This window comes from Callorhinchus milii, unplaced genomic scaffold (genome assembly GCF_018977255.1).
Source record: "Callorhinchus milii isolate IMCB2004 unplaced genomic scaffold, IMCB_Cmil_1.0 Scaffold8, whole genome shotgun sequence".
NCBI classification, from domain to species: domain Eukaryota; kingdom Metazoa; phylum Chordata; class Chondrichthyes; order Chimaeriformes; family Callorhinchidae; genus Callorhinchus; species Callorhinchus milii.
Window position 1 is genome coordinate 24,227,564 of NW_024704749.1, and position 17,606 is coordinate 24,245,169.

At 41.5% G+C, this 17,606-nt stretch overlaps 1 protein-coding gene across 3 annotated transcripts in view; it reads left to right on the forward strand.

Moving 5' to 3' along the window:
• Positions 1-17,606, forward strand: part of LOC103188887 (DENN domain-containing protein 1A) — a 197,697-nt gene that overhangs the window by 94,388 nt on the left and 85,703 nt on the right. For all 3 annotated transcript variants that reach the window (XM_007909051.2, XM_042337821.1, XM_042337822.1), the window contains exons 6-9: positions 3,251-3,320; positions 3,802-3,882; positions 7,054-7,107; positions 17,349-17,459. In XM_007909051.2, coding sequence (XP_007907242.2) covers positions 3,251-3,320; positions 3,802-3,882; positions 7,054-7,107; positions 17,349-17,459 — 316 coding nt within the window. The remainder of the gene's footprint in view (positions 1-3,250; positions 3,321-3,801; positions 3,883-7,053; positions 7,108-17,348; positions 17,460-17,606) is intronic.

Genomic DNA, 17,606 nt, shown 5'->3' on the forward strand with positions numbered 1-17,606 from the left:
CAAGTAAAGGGTTTTTAAAATGTATTCATTTACAAAAATAACTGTTAGTATCTTTTTCACACCTCCTTTTCTATGTGACTGAAATAATGCGTAGTAACGTTACACAAAGACATCTGTTTGATGCTATGACCTATTCTAAGCTATTGGGAGAGTTATATTTCTGTATAAAAGTTAGTAGTGTTGAAAAGTGCTTCCCATGGTATAATGTTTTTTCCCTGAATTTCAGTCTCGAACCCATTCTGAAGACACATTGCTGACATCTATTGTTTGTTTAATGTATATTGCTTGTGGCAATCCAGATCAGAGTTTTCTGTGGTGACTGACAGAATTAATGTAGGGTGTAGATTGGATGTCCTTGTGCACTATTGGTTCGAATCTAAATAACCCACATATTTTAATGAATGAAAAATGAACCAATACAGGAAACCCTTCTGACTGAGTAACGAGATAAGATTCAGCTGTGAAATCTGACCTCCCGTTAGAGGATGTCATCAGCCTTTAAAGAGATACCCACACTGAGATTGTTTTTCAGCCCACAGTAGTGTTGCCATCATTGAATGCAACTCAATCAGTGCTGTAGCAGGAGTAAACTACCCACAGGGGATGAAAATGAGAAGAGAGAGTAGGATGCCACCAGTGGAAAAGAACCACCTGATTCACGGCACGTTCCAGCTGGACAAAAGCCAGCCTTAAAATTTCCCTGCAGTTTGAATGAAAAATTTAGTTATTGAACTCTCTGGTCCCATAAAGTCAAATATCCGGTTAAATATTGTTTTATACGTTATGTGATGAAAGTGTAAGGTACTACAAAATGCTTTATTGGAATGGCCTTGAGCTAAATCACTGTGAGAGAGAAAAAAGGCCTTTTTAGTCACATTTGTCATGTTTTACATTGCCTTGTGACTCAGGAAGGAGTTTACTAGGGTGGTGCTTTTATTACAGTAAGCAGGCATAGCAGATGTAAATGGATTGAATTAGTCATTTAGAAGGAGTCTTCATATAAAGATCAGAGCACTAGATTAATAGTTACTTTGTATAAGTTGCGAAGCTAAGTATTTTAGATGTTAAAACTAGGTTCTCTCATTTAAGTGCTTTCAGTCTTGGGAAACAATTAACTCGTCTCATTGTGAAGAGAAGATAGCTGAGTGAGAACAGCAATTTCATCAGTGTCTTCAAAATTATAGGTTCACAACTTACTTGGTGAAAAGTTTGTCTTGTTTTTTTACACCGATTTTCAGGAGGTTTCCAAAGGTGTAGGGTTCATTGAGTACCGCCTCGATCTGCCAGTCAAATTGCAATGTTTTCCTCAATTTAATTGGATTGCTTGCTTCCCTGACATTTTCACTCTCGTTCCTCCTAAGATACAGAAGTCGTCCTACACATTCTTCCTCCTCCCTAGATCCTCACTTTGTTGGATTCAAAACTCCTGCTGCTGCTGTTTTGCATAGTTTTTTCACAAACAATCATTTTACATTGGTGCGCACAGCGTTTGGATTGTCTCGACCAAGTTGCTAGTGAGTGTTGGCCACAACATATAACTAGGCTGAATTTATCACAAATTGGCACCAAATACATTGAGGCCGTAGGTACAGTCTGTTGTGGGAAATTAAAACATCCACATTGGTGCAGTAAGGGTGCTCACCACTCGCTGGGTTAAATCATGTGCTCTTGATTTAGGGCAATGTGAAGTGAGCTTTGCAAGGCAACTGACCTGCAAAGTGCTTGATGCTAACAACTGGTGTCCAAAGCAGAAAAATAGTCGTGAGCCTTTGTTACCGTGCATGTAAATGAAAGGATTCAGCACAGTACGCTCTCCTGTTATATTTGTGTGTGTGTGTGAGAGAGAGAGAGAGAGAGAGATTGCTGCAGTGACGAAATACCAGTATGAGGGGACGAGAGACAGACAAGTCCCTGACTTAGGGATAAGGGCAGTGTGAAGATTGAGCACTGAGCACAAAATGGCTCTCAAGAGGATGCTCACATTTATGTGGTACATAAGAAATTCACCAAACTACAGAATTTAAAGAAAAGTTAATGGTTATAAATACTTGTCACAAGATGTTGAGGAAGCCTTCCAGTTTTTGTGCATCTTTCACATTCAGATAACGTTTGATTTTTGTCTGATGTCGGGCTTAAGCATCAATTTACTCGGCTGGTCTTGTGGCTCAGTCTTATTAATCTTAAGGGGCCATTTTTTGGGAGCATAGAAAGTGAAAACTGCCGAGAGAAACTGCCCCGTCGATCAGGTTCAGCTATTGTACACACTGTAACACTCTAAATTGTGAGATTGAAGCAAGGAGGGTTTCTGCTTCATTTAAAGGCTTTTCAGCAAATAGATAACACACAGATACTATGTATTTGGAGATTATTTCATAACTGAGTTTATTTAAACAGTGCACGTAATTCCTGATCACCCACAGAGCACTGTCTCATTGTTTACAGGCAGCTGCCACGCTAAGTGGTGCTTGAAGATTCTTCTTGCTGAATGAGATTTGCTCTACAGCAAAGTCTGCGGACTCTGTACTCAAGCAGATGCACTTACAGAGAATACCCGCTGCCTGGAGTACCTCACAAGGCAATACTCCAGGCTAGTCTGATGTCATAAACCAGTCTTTATAGTTCTTGAACCTTGAACTTTTTGTTTTTTTACGTATTTTGTTCTTGAACATGCGTGTCATCTGAATTACATGCGTGTAATCTGAGTCTGTGGTGTGTCTAACAGCCTCCAGCGTGCTTCCTGTGGCTTGATATCTCTGTGAAGTTTCAGTGTAGTTGCTTAATTCTGTATAATACTGTTTGCATATTCACTTTACACAACAGATTTTTAAAAAACATTTTCAGGTCTTATAAATGAAAGTGTGAATAGAGTTCTTTTGTTTTTAGAGGCCAGACTTTCTAAAAGGAGTTTATTGAAAAGTGCCGTTAGGGCGTATTTACGAACATGAATATCTGTACCTCAGTGTTAGGTATCAGATTAATATTGAACGTCACGTTGTAGGGAGATTATAGCAGTAGCCACCAATGGCCATTGGCTATTTTTGAAGAGGATAGAGCTGTGGAATAACAAAGGGTCTCTAATTTTGAAAGGTGTTTCAGAAGAGTACTGTGTAGAGCGGAGATGACGAGGTGTGTGAGCAACAAAAACATTCATGTTTTTATTTCCAAGACTTTTATTTATTTCCGTTTTCTGACTGAATCAGTCTTGTTAAAAAATAAATGAGTGAAGTTAAACCTTTTTGTGTTTTTTTAGCTATTTACCTTGGTTCGAAGTTTTCTACAAGCTTCTGAACATCTTAGCAGAATACACAGCCAAAGGACAGGTAGAGTGGTGTTTCAACATTTCATTACTTAGTGCATATAATCATTCTATTGTTTTATCAAAAAATTAAATAAATGTTCACTATTGCAGCCTGAATAGCATATCCAATGTGTTTGGTTTTTAATTTTAAAATCTTGGTGTTTAAAAAAAATTAAAATTTTCAACAAAAGGAAGTGATTCACAATATTTGTGCAATAATGATATGATGCAGTTTAATGTTCCTCCTCTTTGACCATGCCTGCAGTCATCTCCCCACCCCCTTGCCCTCCACCTCTCTTGCCTCCAACCCCCAACTTGGGTCAAACCCTTCACTATCCAGCGCCTTGGGACGTCCACCCGAAGTGAAAGGAGCTATACAAATGTAATTTGTTGTTGTTTTGAGATGTCCTCCTGACATGAAATGGCTGTATAAATGTAAAGTTGTTGTATCTAATGTTATTTATAAGAACTTCTGTTAAAGTATTTCTTGCGGAATGTTTCAGGATGGTCCGTGGAGGGAACTGCTGGAGACATTATTTAATCTTCCACTCCCTGAGCCAGGCTCGGTCGTTCACCTCAGTGTGGTGAGTACTGAAGACATGATTCTAAGCATAAAATATCATGGCTGTGGTGGGTCAAAGATCAAGATGTGGTGGAGTCCTGTAGCATAATGGTTAGAGCACTCACTTTGCAAGCAAGAGGACCTGGGTTCGATTCCTATGTCGAAATGTTGGGCCAGTTTCCTTACTCCACACGCTTCTGTTTACCTAGCAGTAAGTAGGAACCCGGTTGTTTGTCAGTTGGCGGATCACTTTTCCGGGGTTAATAATCCCTCCAAAAAAAACCTAATAATACTTTGGCATCAATCCACAACTGTTTGTGGGACGTTGCTGTGTGCAATTGGCTGGCGCGTTTTGCCCACAAAATATACAGTCAATCCATTTTAAAGTGTATTCTGTGAAGCAGTTTGAGATGATGATAAGGTGCTTTGTCAAGTGCAAGGGTTACTATTATGAAACCCGGTTCTGAAGTTTTACGTTTTTTGGAATAAATTCTTGTGGGAAAAGTTGTATTTTTTTCAGCATATTCGGCCACTGTAATTTTAATGCCAGTTTCTCTGCAAAACAAAGTTTTAGAAATCTATCAATTCAAACTTGTAAATAATTTAAAATGCGTAAATTAAAATTAAGTGCAGTGGTGGGAACCTTCTACGGAGCTGAGAGTGCTGTTAAATGTTGCCAGGGCTTAAGCCAAACTTTACTTGTCACCTTATTAAATAGAGAATAATGGGTACTTCACAGTAAATTACCAGGCATTGATGCGATCGGGGTTCAGATGGAGGTGAATCAGTTCCAGCGGGTGTGTAGTGTGAACCACAAGTTGGATTGCTAATGTAAATCCGGTGAGGTGTGCGCATCGTTAACAACTTTTATTTTTCTTGCTATTGTGAGACCTTGCCCTGCATCCTCAGCTGGTGGCTGGGGACAAGACAAACTTCAGCCAAGCAGCTTTCATAGAACAGCATGCTTGTCTGACCCATAGGGCAGGATGTGTGTGTTGTCAAACCTCAGACAGAGAAATGGCCTGTCACTTCCAGAGCCAAACACACCCAAGTACAAGTATATTACTGCACAAGGTTCGCTGTGTGTGGTTGCTGAGCCACTGTGTTTGAGAGGGACTGGAGAGAAATCTTCGCAGAATTGTGTTGATCAGACATTTTGAAATCATAACATGAAATGTCATTCTAGAATTAGGCCACTCTGATTTTCCCCTGTCAAAGTTTGACTATAAAAGCCGTTCAACTGCCTTCTATCAGCTAGTCGTCTGTGACGTGTCCTCCTTACAAAGCAGCTAGTTACCTGTATCTCAACAACTTAATTGTCTCTCCCAATTCTTGCCCCCACCCCTGCCCTGTTTTGTGCTTTGCAGCGTGTAATGTTAAGCGACAGGTAGGAGTGGTTTGTGCTTGCCAGGTCACTGGCTGGCTGTGGAGAAGATCTACTTCAACCAAGTGGGCTTTTGTGGGAACAGCATGCTCGTCTGACCCAAGGGGCAGGTTGTCTGGGAAGCACTGTGGCCTGATGGGATAGTTCGGCTCATTTCAGGCATTCCATACTCATGGTTGAAAAGAATGCTTCCAGTCTGCCCTCAGCTTGAACATTTCATGGGCAACAGAGCAGGAAAGGATATCAAAGAACAGCTTATGGATGGCTTTGTTTCCTTCAGCTCTTCAGTTGCTTTGGGAGTGCTGAGCAGTGCAGCGCAGCCGATGGAGCTAGTCAGCTGAACAAGAAAAGAGGGAGAGAAACAAAAAATAATAAAAACAAAGTTTTAAAACTAATGTTATTAGCTGGGTGGTGATGATTTCATTTCATGAGGCTGGTTTCAAACCAGTTATTATGGATGGAAGCCTCAAACCTTGAATGGCTGGTGAGGATGGAGTGAATTGAGTTTGGATTGTCTCGTTCTTGTTCCTAGTGGCACTAAAGCTCCCCTACATTCCTAACTCACCAGCAAGAGAATCTGTTACTTCAGGTCAAAGAAACAGTCATACCCCAATTCTGTAATGATCAATTATTGATGTATTGTAAACAATTGCACTTTGGTTTTGAAGTAACGCTAATAAATATTTTTTTAAATTTTAAAATCCAAATATCAGCCAGCAGTGTTGGTCAGTCCGAACTCATGCAGATGATCAACTGTCTACTGTACCTTTTTGCTGAAGGTTGTGATTTCCTCTGGTGTTCAGGAGTGCTGGAGGGATGGCCGTTCTTTGTGCATGTCTTGTCAGTCTGCGTTGACAGGTTATTTGATGGCGGTGGCTATCACATGAGACTGATCCTGTCTTATCCCATTCTACTCCAGTAATTGTCACTAGATAGGATCATAGGAGGCTCCCCAAGCCCAGCCTCCCCAAGCCCAGAGATTCCAGCATAACAAACCCCCATATAAGGAATTGAATTGGGACCTCCCTGACTTTTTTGGGTCCGTGCCACAGCATAAAATGGAATTACTCACTGAGCCATTGGAGGAGCTTACACCATATGTGTATTAATGTGATTGTAATGTTTGTCATTATCTCTCGATTGTGGTTAGATTGGAAACCGTACAAGTGAAAATCAGTTGTTTTACAATGTGTGGAACAATAGCTGGCCATTGTTTCTATATCACAAATGTTCATTCACAGTGGTTACATTGGTTTTGAAATATTCTGCATACATGATATGGAAGACTGGCTGTTATATACGTGAGAGTGGCTTGTAGTACTTAATCCTTCTTTAAGGGACTTTCAGTTATTAATAATAATAATCTTTGCATTTGCGCCTTATCACATCTTCGAGATGTTTCGAAGTGCTTCACAGAATACACTGTAAAGTGAATTGACTGTATATTTTGTAGGCAAAACAAGATGTTATCTCTGGAGAGAGATGAAAGACTTTCATTTGGCATACTGGGAAGAGTTAAACTGCTCCAAGTCACAAATAGTGAAAATATATTAAAAACATTTTAAACACGTTAACAACAGAACAATGAATTAATACAACATGGTATGATATTTATATTCAAAGCTAACTTGTGGGGACTCTAATGGCATCCCATAGCCAATCATCCTCAGAAACAATAACTTGCACTCGTATAGTGCCCTTCAGTTGGGGTAGCAGCCAATCATTCCTTATCTTCCGTATATTCTGTACTTTAAATCTCTTACCATTTCATTTTTGAAAACTAATCCTCAATGTCTTTCTTTTTGGCAGCATTCGTACTTTACGACGCCTGACAACCGAGAGCTTCCCAGTATACCTGAAAATGTAAGTAGCTAACGCATTGTCACATTTGTAATGGAGAGCACTGCCAGTCAGTGACATTTACTCTTGAAGCTTTGAGACTGAGCACAGATATTCTCAGTGCCTTGTTTCAGGTACCTCCAACCTGACAATTGCAACATTGAACCTGACAGGCTTTGATGGCTGTGTACGTTCGTTGTGTTTGCCAGTCGAAATCCCGAGCCCTTTGTGTGCAGAGATGAGTAACTTCATTGCAGCTGAATTCCTGCCCGCTCTGTGCATTCAGAAATGCACAAAATGTATCTGTACGAAACATTACACCAAATATTATTCCTTTCTGCAATATTTCCATCCCCATAACCGCTTCCTGCCTGGAAGTTGTGAATCATGCATTAACGGCACTCTGACACCTTGACAAAGATGCTGCGTTCGAAACACAGTGGCAGCTTGAAAGTTTTCTGTCTCTACAGAATATTGAAACAAAAAAAACCTTGGGGTAGTTATTTGGAGCTCTATTGCATTGCTGCTATTGCTATCTTACCAGTAACATAGGCTCCCTCGTGTCACTGTGGGATGAATTTTAATAAGCGAGAAATGTTTTGCTGCCTAGAAAGTATATCATAATCATCTTTTTACAAAATGCTGGTGTAATATTACCATGTGAGTGGCTCACACAGATGTCAGCAGGCTGGTGGTGGTGGTGGTTATGATGTGGAGCTAACAGGGTAATGAGAACACAACGCCCCCAAGGCAGGAACCCTCACCGCTGGCTGAGCACGTTTGTCACTGAGTCCGCAGCCAGTCAGACCCACATACACGTCTCCAGGTCTCTGTGCGCATGCTTACTAATGCTCCTGTAACGTTATTGGTGTTCAGGGCAAGCCTCAAATCATAGGTTTTAATAGGGGAGATTAATAGCGATTATAAGATGTTGATTAGGAGGAGAGTTTCTTGGCTTTATACATAGGGGTTAGTAGTGCTGGGTATTGAATGTGCTTTCCCTCTCCTCCCCCCAACCCCCCATCGCACCTTTCCAGTAACAGTTTGTTAGGAGCATTCCCGGGCAGAGCACAGAGGCTATTGATTGGCTGAGTGAGCAGGTTGGGGGGGGTTAATGGAGTTGGAACCGATGTTGGAGAGAGCGGGAAAGGTGTCTCCCATCTTGTCATCGACATTGAGCTGTAAAGATTATGCAAAGCTGGCTAAACTCCAGCGGTTATCCCAACCAATACCATAATAATAATAATAATCCTAACATTTGATATAGCGCTTTATCACATCTTTGAGATGTCTCAAAGCGCTTCACAGAATATTGTAAAGTGAACTGACTGTAAATTTTGTGGGTGAAAAGCAGCAGCCAATTGTGCACAGCAGAGTCCCACAAACAGTCGTGGATTGACCAAATTCTTATTATTTATTTTATGTTTTGGAAAGGATTACTCGGCTCTTGCCAACTTGCGCCTGATACTCTCTGGAAATAGGTAAACAGGGTGCAATCCTCCAAGGAGAGAAAGTTTCACATTGCATTCCAAACAAGGGAATTTCCACATGTAGGTGATTGATGTATGTATGTGGAACTCTGTGTTTGGTTCAGAGACTCTTTAGCTTGGTGATGGGTTTCCCCATGCGTCAGACACCCGCCATGACCAAAACAGAGTTCTGAAAACCATGAGGGGTTTGGCATTTAGCTGTGTGGGACTGTGTGGGACGCTCAATCAGCTGTTCATCAGTCATTTAATGGTCATTTGTGCATTCAGTTGTGAAATCTACCGAAAAACAGACAGCAAAATGATGATTAGCACAAAGCCTCACTCACTGCTTGGTTTGTCAGTGAAAGGAGCAAACAGCCGCCTTGTTAGTGGTTCTGGTTTAATCTATTAAATAGGAAATAGGATTTAGGTTCCAGTAGAGTCACATTTCTCATTATTTCATTACACAAATCTACAGCCACTGTGTATAAACATTGTTACTCTTGTCTTCATTTTTACAGAGAAATTTGCTCATAACAACTTGGTTAGAAATCCATGAGAGAGAAAAAACCTGCAAGTAATTCTAATGTATAGATTTACATGTTGACTATTAGGCTGTGGGGCAATAGATCCTCATGTTGAAGTTGCTTTGAAGTCTTTGGTGGGGAGGAGATGGAATCAGGCAGGGCAGAGACAGATTGTACTTTAATAATAGCTGTTGATATCGAGAGTTACTGCACTTGTTTGAGTAACACAAATGAAATATTTTGGCGCACGGTATCTGCTCCCTGATTAAACATATGCTGCAGATAATGCCTAAAGGTATTTGCATATAAAAGTTCGCCTAAAGCGAAAGACTCCTGTACACTCGGCTATCTGCAGAATTGCCCAAACCACACAATTTAAAGTCTTGGTAAACAAAAATGAAAAACACTTGTGCTCCCAAAATGAAAGCAAATGTTTGAAATCAGTTCTGTCTGTTAAATATATTATTTTTTCGTACACGATTTATTACTTGAAAGCAGCAAATCACATTTTTTTTCTCTCTCCACGCGATACCACTAATGAAGAATATCGCTGTGTAGTAATGCAGTGGGGATGGTCTGAGTCGAGCACTCTCTCCTGCTGAGCTGCTGTGCTCAGTTTCTGTCTTCTCTGAGTACAGCAACTGCGTAGATTTATATACCCACTTCCACGTTCAACAAAATCTCAACAATTCCCAGAAGCCAACAATAGTTTGAAATGAAATGATTTGCGGCACTTGAAAGGAAATAAGAAAATATTTCCCTTAAAGTTCTGTATATATAAATAGACCTATATATGTATAGACACACGCACACATTATATATTATATACAATGCTAGCAGAACCTGCAACAACAACAAGATTCCATTTATTGAGCGCCTTTCACGTCGGGAGGACGTCGGGAGAACCTAGGACTAGTGATTTATTTAAAAAGGGAATTATGATTTGGAGTTTTAAAAAAATGCTAAAATATTAAATAATTAAAATATCCTGTGTATGCTTGTTAGGTTACAAGATGCACATTGTCTTATTGCTGAAAGTGCGTGTAGATTAATATGAGATGAACTGTAAAGTAGAGTTTCAAACATTAGACCGTAGGATAGTAATAATAATAATATAATAATAATAATCCTTGCATTGGATATAGCGCTTTTCACGTCAAGAGGACGTCCCAAAGTGCTTCACAGAACACACTGTAAAGTGAATTGACTGTATATTTGTGGGCGAACGAGGCAGGCAATTGCGCACAGCAATGTCCCACAAACAGTCGTAGATTGAAAAAGAACAATTTATTATTGTTTTTTTTGAGGGATTATTATTAGGCTCTGTGTGGAGTAAGGAAACTTGCCCGAGGTTTCGCCCTCTGCCTGGAATTGAACTCAGGTCTCTCGCTTGCAAAGCGAGTGCTCTAACCACTGAGCTACAGGACTCCACAAAAGGATGGCTGGATCCTACGATCTACTGTCTCCAAGGCAACATTTTCCCACTGAACTCCCCTCACGGCGCTTTGTCATTTCCACAATTGGTTTCTGATGTGTCAAATGAAACTAGCTTTCTGTTTATTTTCTTCAACAAGTTGTTGAGATGGAATGAAATATTGTTGAGATGCATGAGCCCCATGGATGGCTGTCGTCACTCCTGTGTATTATTTGGATGGAATGCAAGCTGCCACTTCAGGGGAGGCTTCCTAAGGAGTTTGCCTACAAAACAGTCACTACACTTTACAGTGTATCCTGTGAAGCACTTTGAAACGTATCAACGAAGTGATAAGGCACTGCATCAAATGCAATGATTATTAACCCTGAATGCCCTACATAACGAACCCCCTTGAAAATGATAATCTAATTGAATATTTGATGCCTATAATGAGAAATCAGGAATGATGTCCATCATATCTTGCAGATATTGCTGTTGCCTAGAACTGACCCTTATGTACAAAAATTAAGTTCCTCACTTACTGTAGCACAGTTGCTGGACAATGTATTGTGAGCACTGGGGACAATGTAACCTGGTCCATTGAGAGCATCAAACATTAACTAATACTACCTCTAATGTAATTATGAAGTGGAAGAGTTAAATAAAATTCAGTATGAAGCACCAAGTAGAATCTCTCATCAGTGTGATGTTACAAGGAAGAGGATTGTATCCGCTGCCTCGACTTGGAAAAGGATGATTCACAGTTTCCCAGTAACAAGATTTTAGGGACTGAGAGAGGTGTTGGAATTAGACACTTTATTCTCATCTACTGGAATTTGGGCTTGAATGTAAGACAGATTATTGGCAGTGACCTCGCTCACCTTGCCGTCAGGATTTGCTGTAAAAAGAGTTTAAGAAATCTGGGGACAGAACTGTCATACTTTACACTAAATTGGCCTCTCTCTCTCTCTAACTCTCTCATGAAGTTTGTGTTAATGGATTTGGGAAATGAAAACTTCACACCAGACCAGGGGTAGATTCAGGTTTATGGAGTGGATGGAGCTGTGATATCTGAACTGAATGCTGATTCTGACACTTGGTAAAAAAAGTAGTTCAGATTTTAATTGAGATCCTTCACGTCGAGTGGGAAAGCTACAGGAAAGGTGTCTATAATTTAGAGAAGAGCAAGTCCACAATATAAAATTTAGAATGCTAAAATTAAGCCATTTGAATGGAAACGGTGATGGTTCCCGTCTCCCAGTTGCAACCTGTTTATGCAAAAAAAGGGACAGGATGGAGAAGTGCCTGCCACTCCTTAATACAGTCCAATTTGCTTCAGTAATTTTAGTTACAGACGGCAGTGGAAATTCTCCTACAGACTTGGTACAAATAAATATATTGAAATCCTTCCACAGCCTTTAATAGATATAATACTACGCCCCAGTCCACTGACTGATTTTTTTAAAATATAAATTTTATTCACCACAAGATAGCTATTATCTAAGAGCAGGAATTAAATTAATAAATCATGAGAGCAAAGCTTGAAAAGTCTTCAGAATCCCAGGATTAGGCTCTTACTTTGAGGTTACTTTGTACTCTTTATTTAAAGATGATGAATACTGCTTCATTTTTAATCTTATTTCTGAACCATGTTTTGGTCTAGGTTGACTCTGTATGATGGCATTGGCAAAGAGATATTAATTTTTAATCGCCTCTTCTGTTGATTATCAGATTTGCCATACTGTGTGTACCCTTTAATACCGTTATCTACCCCTGAGGCAGTCTTTTCCAAAGTCTATTATTCACAGCACAAGTTTGAACAGCTGCTTTTGTACACATGTTCTCTTGTAAAGGAAATGCCCTGCTATGGAGAATATGGACACCTTGCCTTCAGAACCAGACAAGACAATGTCACGGTATTTGCATGTTTAAATTGAGCGGTGATTTTCAGTGACAGCCCAGGATCGCCTGTTGGAAGCTGGAGCTGTGGTTTCAGGTCTTTACTGTGGTGGATCGTTGTCACCAGACTTGTTTATAAAGCGAAGAGTAAGCTCCTGATTGTCTTCATGTCATCTAACTCCTGGAGGTGCTTGTTCTTTCGATTTCCACACCACTGAATTGACATCCTTGTTGAACAAAGTTACTGTGACACCATGAGGAGGAAGCTGATATGTGTAAGAAGTGGCTATACAATTCCACTTGTCAGCCAGGGGCGGGTTACTTTCCTCTTATGGAAGCTGGAAATAAAGCAAAACAGCTCTCCATTCTGCAAGTGCTTATCATCCCCTTTTCTTCTGGCAAATTGCATGAGGTGACAAGTGTAACAAGCCATACTAACAGACCATGTTGCAGTTTGTGTCAAACCCTGGGTAGTTTTGTGTAGTGTACAGCGACCCAACGACAATTGGTTAGAACAGGGCAAATTAATTTCACCTCAGCCAACTGGAGAAATGGAACATTAACTCCCATCTTTCATGGCTGGATCTCAGCCTGGACACTGAGCCTCCATCCCATTGTGCTGCAAAGATGCTTGTGCAAATATGACTTGTAGCTCGAGTTGTATGGTGTCGGGGAAGTGTTCCTCTCCTCTCCAACCAAAGTGTGGCTGTGGCAGGCACCTCGTGGAGGCTTATGCCTACTTGCTTCTTTCCAGTTCAATCCACAGAGCCATCTGTGGTATCATAGCCACCATAGCGCATTAGGAGATTGAGCTGAAAAGCACATCATTGACCTGTTTTGTTTTGCATATCAATTATACCTTCCTAAGAAGAAATATTAAATTACTTTTTCCTGCAGTTGTAGCTACATGTTTTCACTAAAATATTCCTTTTACATGAGGAGTGTAAGGATTTTTACATGTAAACTTTCTAAGTTCTTTGTACCTTTTAAAAGAATCATAGAATTATACAGCACAGAAGGAGGCCATTTGGCCCATCGTGTGTCTGCCGGCCTTTTGAAAAGAGCTATCCAATTCAACCCCTCTCCCCATAGCCCTGCAAACTTATCCTCTCCAAATAATTATCTACTTCTCTCTTAAAAAGTTGTTATCGAATCGGCTTCCACCAGCCTTTCAGGCAATGCATTCCAGATCCCAACAACTCGCGGTGTGAAAACATTTCTCCTCACCTCCCCTCTGTTTCTTTTAACAAATCGGTATCCTTGGGTTACCGACCCACCGTCCAGAGGAAATAGTTTCTCCTGTTCACCCGATTGAATCCCCTCATAATTTTGAAAACTTCTATGAAGTCTCCTCTTAACCTTCCCTGCTCCAAGGAGGATACCCCTCGCTTCTCTACCTCTCCTGATAACTGACGTCCCTCATTCCTGGTACGATTCTGGTCAATTTCCTTTGCACTCTCTCCAATGCCTTGACATCCTTCCTAAAGTGTAGTGCCCAGAACTGAACACAGTCTGTAGCTGAGGCCTAACCAGTGTTTTATACAAAGGTTCATCATAACTTCCTGACTTTTGTATTCTATGCCCCTATTTATAAAGCCTTGTATTCCATATGCTTTTTTAACAGCTTTATCTGCCTGTCCGGCCACCTTCAAAGATTTACTATATGACCCCCAGGTCTCTCTGTCCCTTCACCCCCTTTAAGATTGTACCATCACCGTATATTGCCTCTCCTCATCCTTCCTTCCAAAATGCATCACTTTGCATTTCTCCACATTAAACTTCATCTGCCCCGTGTCTGCCCGTGTTACCAGTCTGTCTATGTCCATTTACAGTCTGTTACTATCCTCCTCACTGTTCACTACTTTTCCAGCTTAGTATCATCTGCAAACTTGGAAATTGCACTCCCTATACCCAAGTCCAAGTCATTTTTATAGATCACAACAGCAGTGGTCCCAACACCAACCCCGGGGGGGACACCACTGCACAGTTCCCTCCAGTCAGAAAAACAACCGTTCACCACCACTCTCTGCTTTCTGTCTCCCAGACAGTTCTGTATCCACTGCCACTGTTCCTTTAATACCGTGGGCTTCTGTCTCTTATGTGGCACTTTATCAAACGCCTTTTGAAAATCCATATAAACTACAACAACTGCACAATCTTCATTCACCCTCTGTTACTTCATCAAAAAACTCTTATCAGGTTTGTTAGACATGATTTGCCTTTAACAAACCCGTGTTGGCTGTCCTTTATTAACCCATATATTTCTAAGTGGAAATTTATTTAGTTCCGGATTAAAGTCTCTGGAAGTTTCCCCACTACTGACGTTAGGCTGACTGGGTTATAGTTCCCTGGTTTATCCTTCTATCCCTTTTTGTACAGGGGAGTAACATTTGCAACCCTCCAGTCCTCTTGGCATCACCCTGTTGTCCAAGGAGGATTAAAAGATTATGGCCAGAGCCTGCATTATATCCACTCTTACTTCCCTCAGTAACCTCCACTGGCTCCCCATCCCCCAGAGGATCGAATTCAAGATCCTCATCCTCACCTACAAGGCCATTCACGGCCTCGCTCCCTCCTACCTCTCCGACCTACTATCCAGTAGTACCTACCTACCTGCCCGTACCCTCCGTTCCTCTGGCTCTGGTCTGCTCCACATCCCCCGCCCCAACCGCCCTACCATCGGTGGCCAGGCCGTCAGCCTCTCAGCCCCGAGGCTCTGGAACTCTATCCCCCATTGCCTTCGCCGCCTCCTTATCATAAACCTCCTTTTTCTGTTTTATTTTAATCCCAATTTCCTTAGTCATCCTGGGAGGTTTGGATGCCCTACCTTTCCTCTTTGTGGGAATGTATTTGTTCTGTCCCCGAACTGTCTCCTCCTTGAAGGCTTCCCATTGCTCATTAGCTGTTTTACCTGCCAATCTTTCTTTCCAGTCCACCTTGGCGAGGTCCCTTTTTAACTCACTGAAATTGGCCTCTTCCAGTTGAGTATCTTCACCTGTGATTGCTCCTTGTCCCTTTCCATAAGTACTCTAAACCTAATGATGTTGTGATCACTGTTGTCCAGATGCTCTCCTACTGAAACCTATTCCACTTGCCCCACTTCATTCCCCAGAACTAGATCCAGCGCTGCTTCCTTCCTTGTTGGGCTGGAAACTTACTGATCCAGAAAGTTATCCTGCACACATTACAGGAATCCTTCCCCCTCCTTGCCCTTTACACTGTTATTTTGCCAGTCTATATCAGGATAATTGAAGTTTCCCATTATCATTACTCTATTGGTTTTGCATACTTCTGAAACCTGCTGCAGATTTGCAATTCTCCCCTGTCTAATCCTGTTTCTGGATTACTCCTGATTACATTGCTATTTGTCTCTCCCAGCCCTCTATGTAACTTGTTTGTACTCTCTAATGCTACATCCTGATTCCCTTCCCCTCTTAAAATTAGTTTAAACGTTTCCCCACAGCACTAGTTAGCCTCTCTGCGAGGACGTTGGTCCCAGACCTGTTCAGGGTAACGCATCCAACTTGTACAGGTCCCACCTGCCCCAGAACTGTCCCAATGATCAAGGAAGATGAAGCCCTCCTTTCTGCCCCATTTCTCCAGCCATGCGTTCATGTGTTTGATCCTGTTGTTTTGATACCCGCTTGCACGAGCCACTGGGAGTAATCCAGAGATCACCACCTTTGAAGTCATACTCTTCAGCTTTTTCCCTAGCTTCTTACACTTACCCTGTAGGATCTCAGCCCTTTTTTTCCCTTCGTCATGGATCCCAACATGGACCACAACTTCTGGATGTTCCCCTTCCCCTTGTAGAATATTTTGCACCCGTTCCGTGATGTCTTCAACCCTGGCACCAGGGAGGCAACATACCATGCGAGAGTCACGTCTTTGATTGCAGAAATGCCAGTCTACTCCTTTCCCCGTTGTGTCCCCAATGACAATTGGATTGACACTCTTCCCTGTGTCCCCCTGTGCATCCATTTGCTTTTGACTCTCCCCAGAGGTGTCATCACCCTGACTTGTATTCAATGCAGAGAACTGGTTTGTGAGTGCCACTCTCAGGGGATTTTTGTACTGCCTCTTCCTACCATACTGGGTGGTCACCCACTCACTCTCCGTCTGAACCCTCTGTGGCTGTGGGGTGACCACCTCCTGAAACATTCGATTGATGAACTCTGCAGCCTCCCTCCCGTATGCTACGTCGTGACACCAGCCTCTCCTCGAGCTCAGAAACTGGAGGCACTTCCTACACATGTGTCTGTCCAGGGCACATAAAGCATCCTGGAGTTCCCACATGGCACACATTGTGCATGCAACCAGTCTCAGCTGCCATGCCATATTCCCAGACATGTTTTATATTATTTTAATTTAACTTATATATTTTATAATTACGCACTTCTTTTCCCCCACTTCACCGAATTCTTACTCTCACCAAATTCCTTAACAGAATTCTCACTCGGTTCCCTCCTCACGCTGCTGGGCTCTCTGCTCGTTCATAAGCGTATATTACGTGTGCAAATTGTACTTGTGTGAATTTAAATTGGTGAGTAATCCGTTGAAGCTGTTGTATTCATAAATAATTTTTTATTACACGTTATTGTTAAAAATGGCAGTTTTGTAATTAATTAAGCTGCTGTATTTTATGAATGGTGGTTGTGGGTATGTGGGCTGCAGTTTACAACCAACTGCATACTACCCAACTTCACAAGCAATCCCTCAGTATGCCAGGACAATATTCAATCTGTAGCAAAGATTTTTTTTTGTGTGGGTGAAGCTGCAGTCTTGCAAATATAGAGGAGAAAAAAAACATCGACTTTTGACAAATGAGCGTCTTTTGTTACTTTTGTCTTAACGATGTGTTTCTCTTGGTATTAGTATTGCGTTTCACAAAGAAATGGGTTTGTCCTGGTTGCCTCCTCTCCTTTAAACTCAGCAAATGTTTTTTTCTCTTTGCAGAGAAACCTGACAGAGTATTTTGTAGCTGTAGATGTCAACAACATGCTCCATCTTTATGCCAGTATGCTGTATGAGCGACGTATCCTCATCTCCTGCAGCAAACTAAGCAGTGTAAGTAGTACTGACAGCAGTGAGGCATCAACCTCCGCAACCCTCTCTAGCATTGACTGTCAAGTGGACTTGTTTATCACAGCACACGGATCTGTAAAAATATCTGAATGTTATTTATAAATGTACAAACTGTATAGAGGAATATGG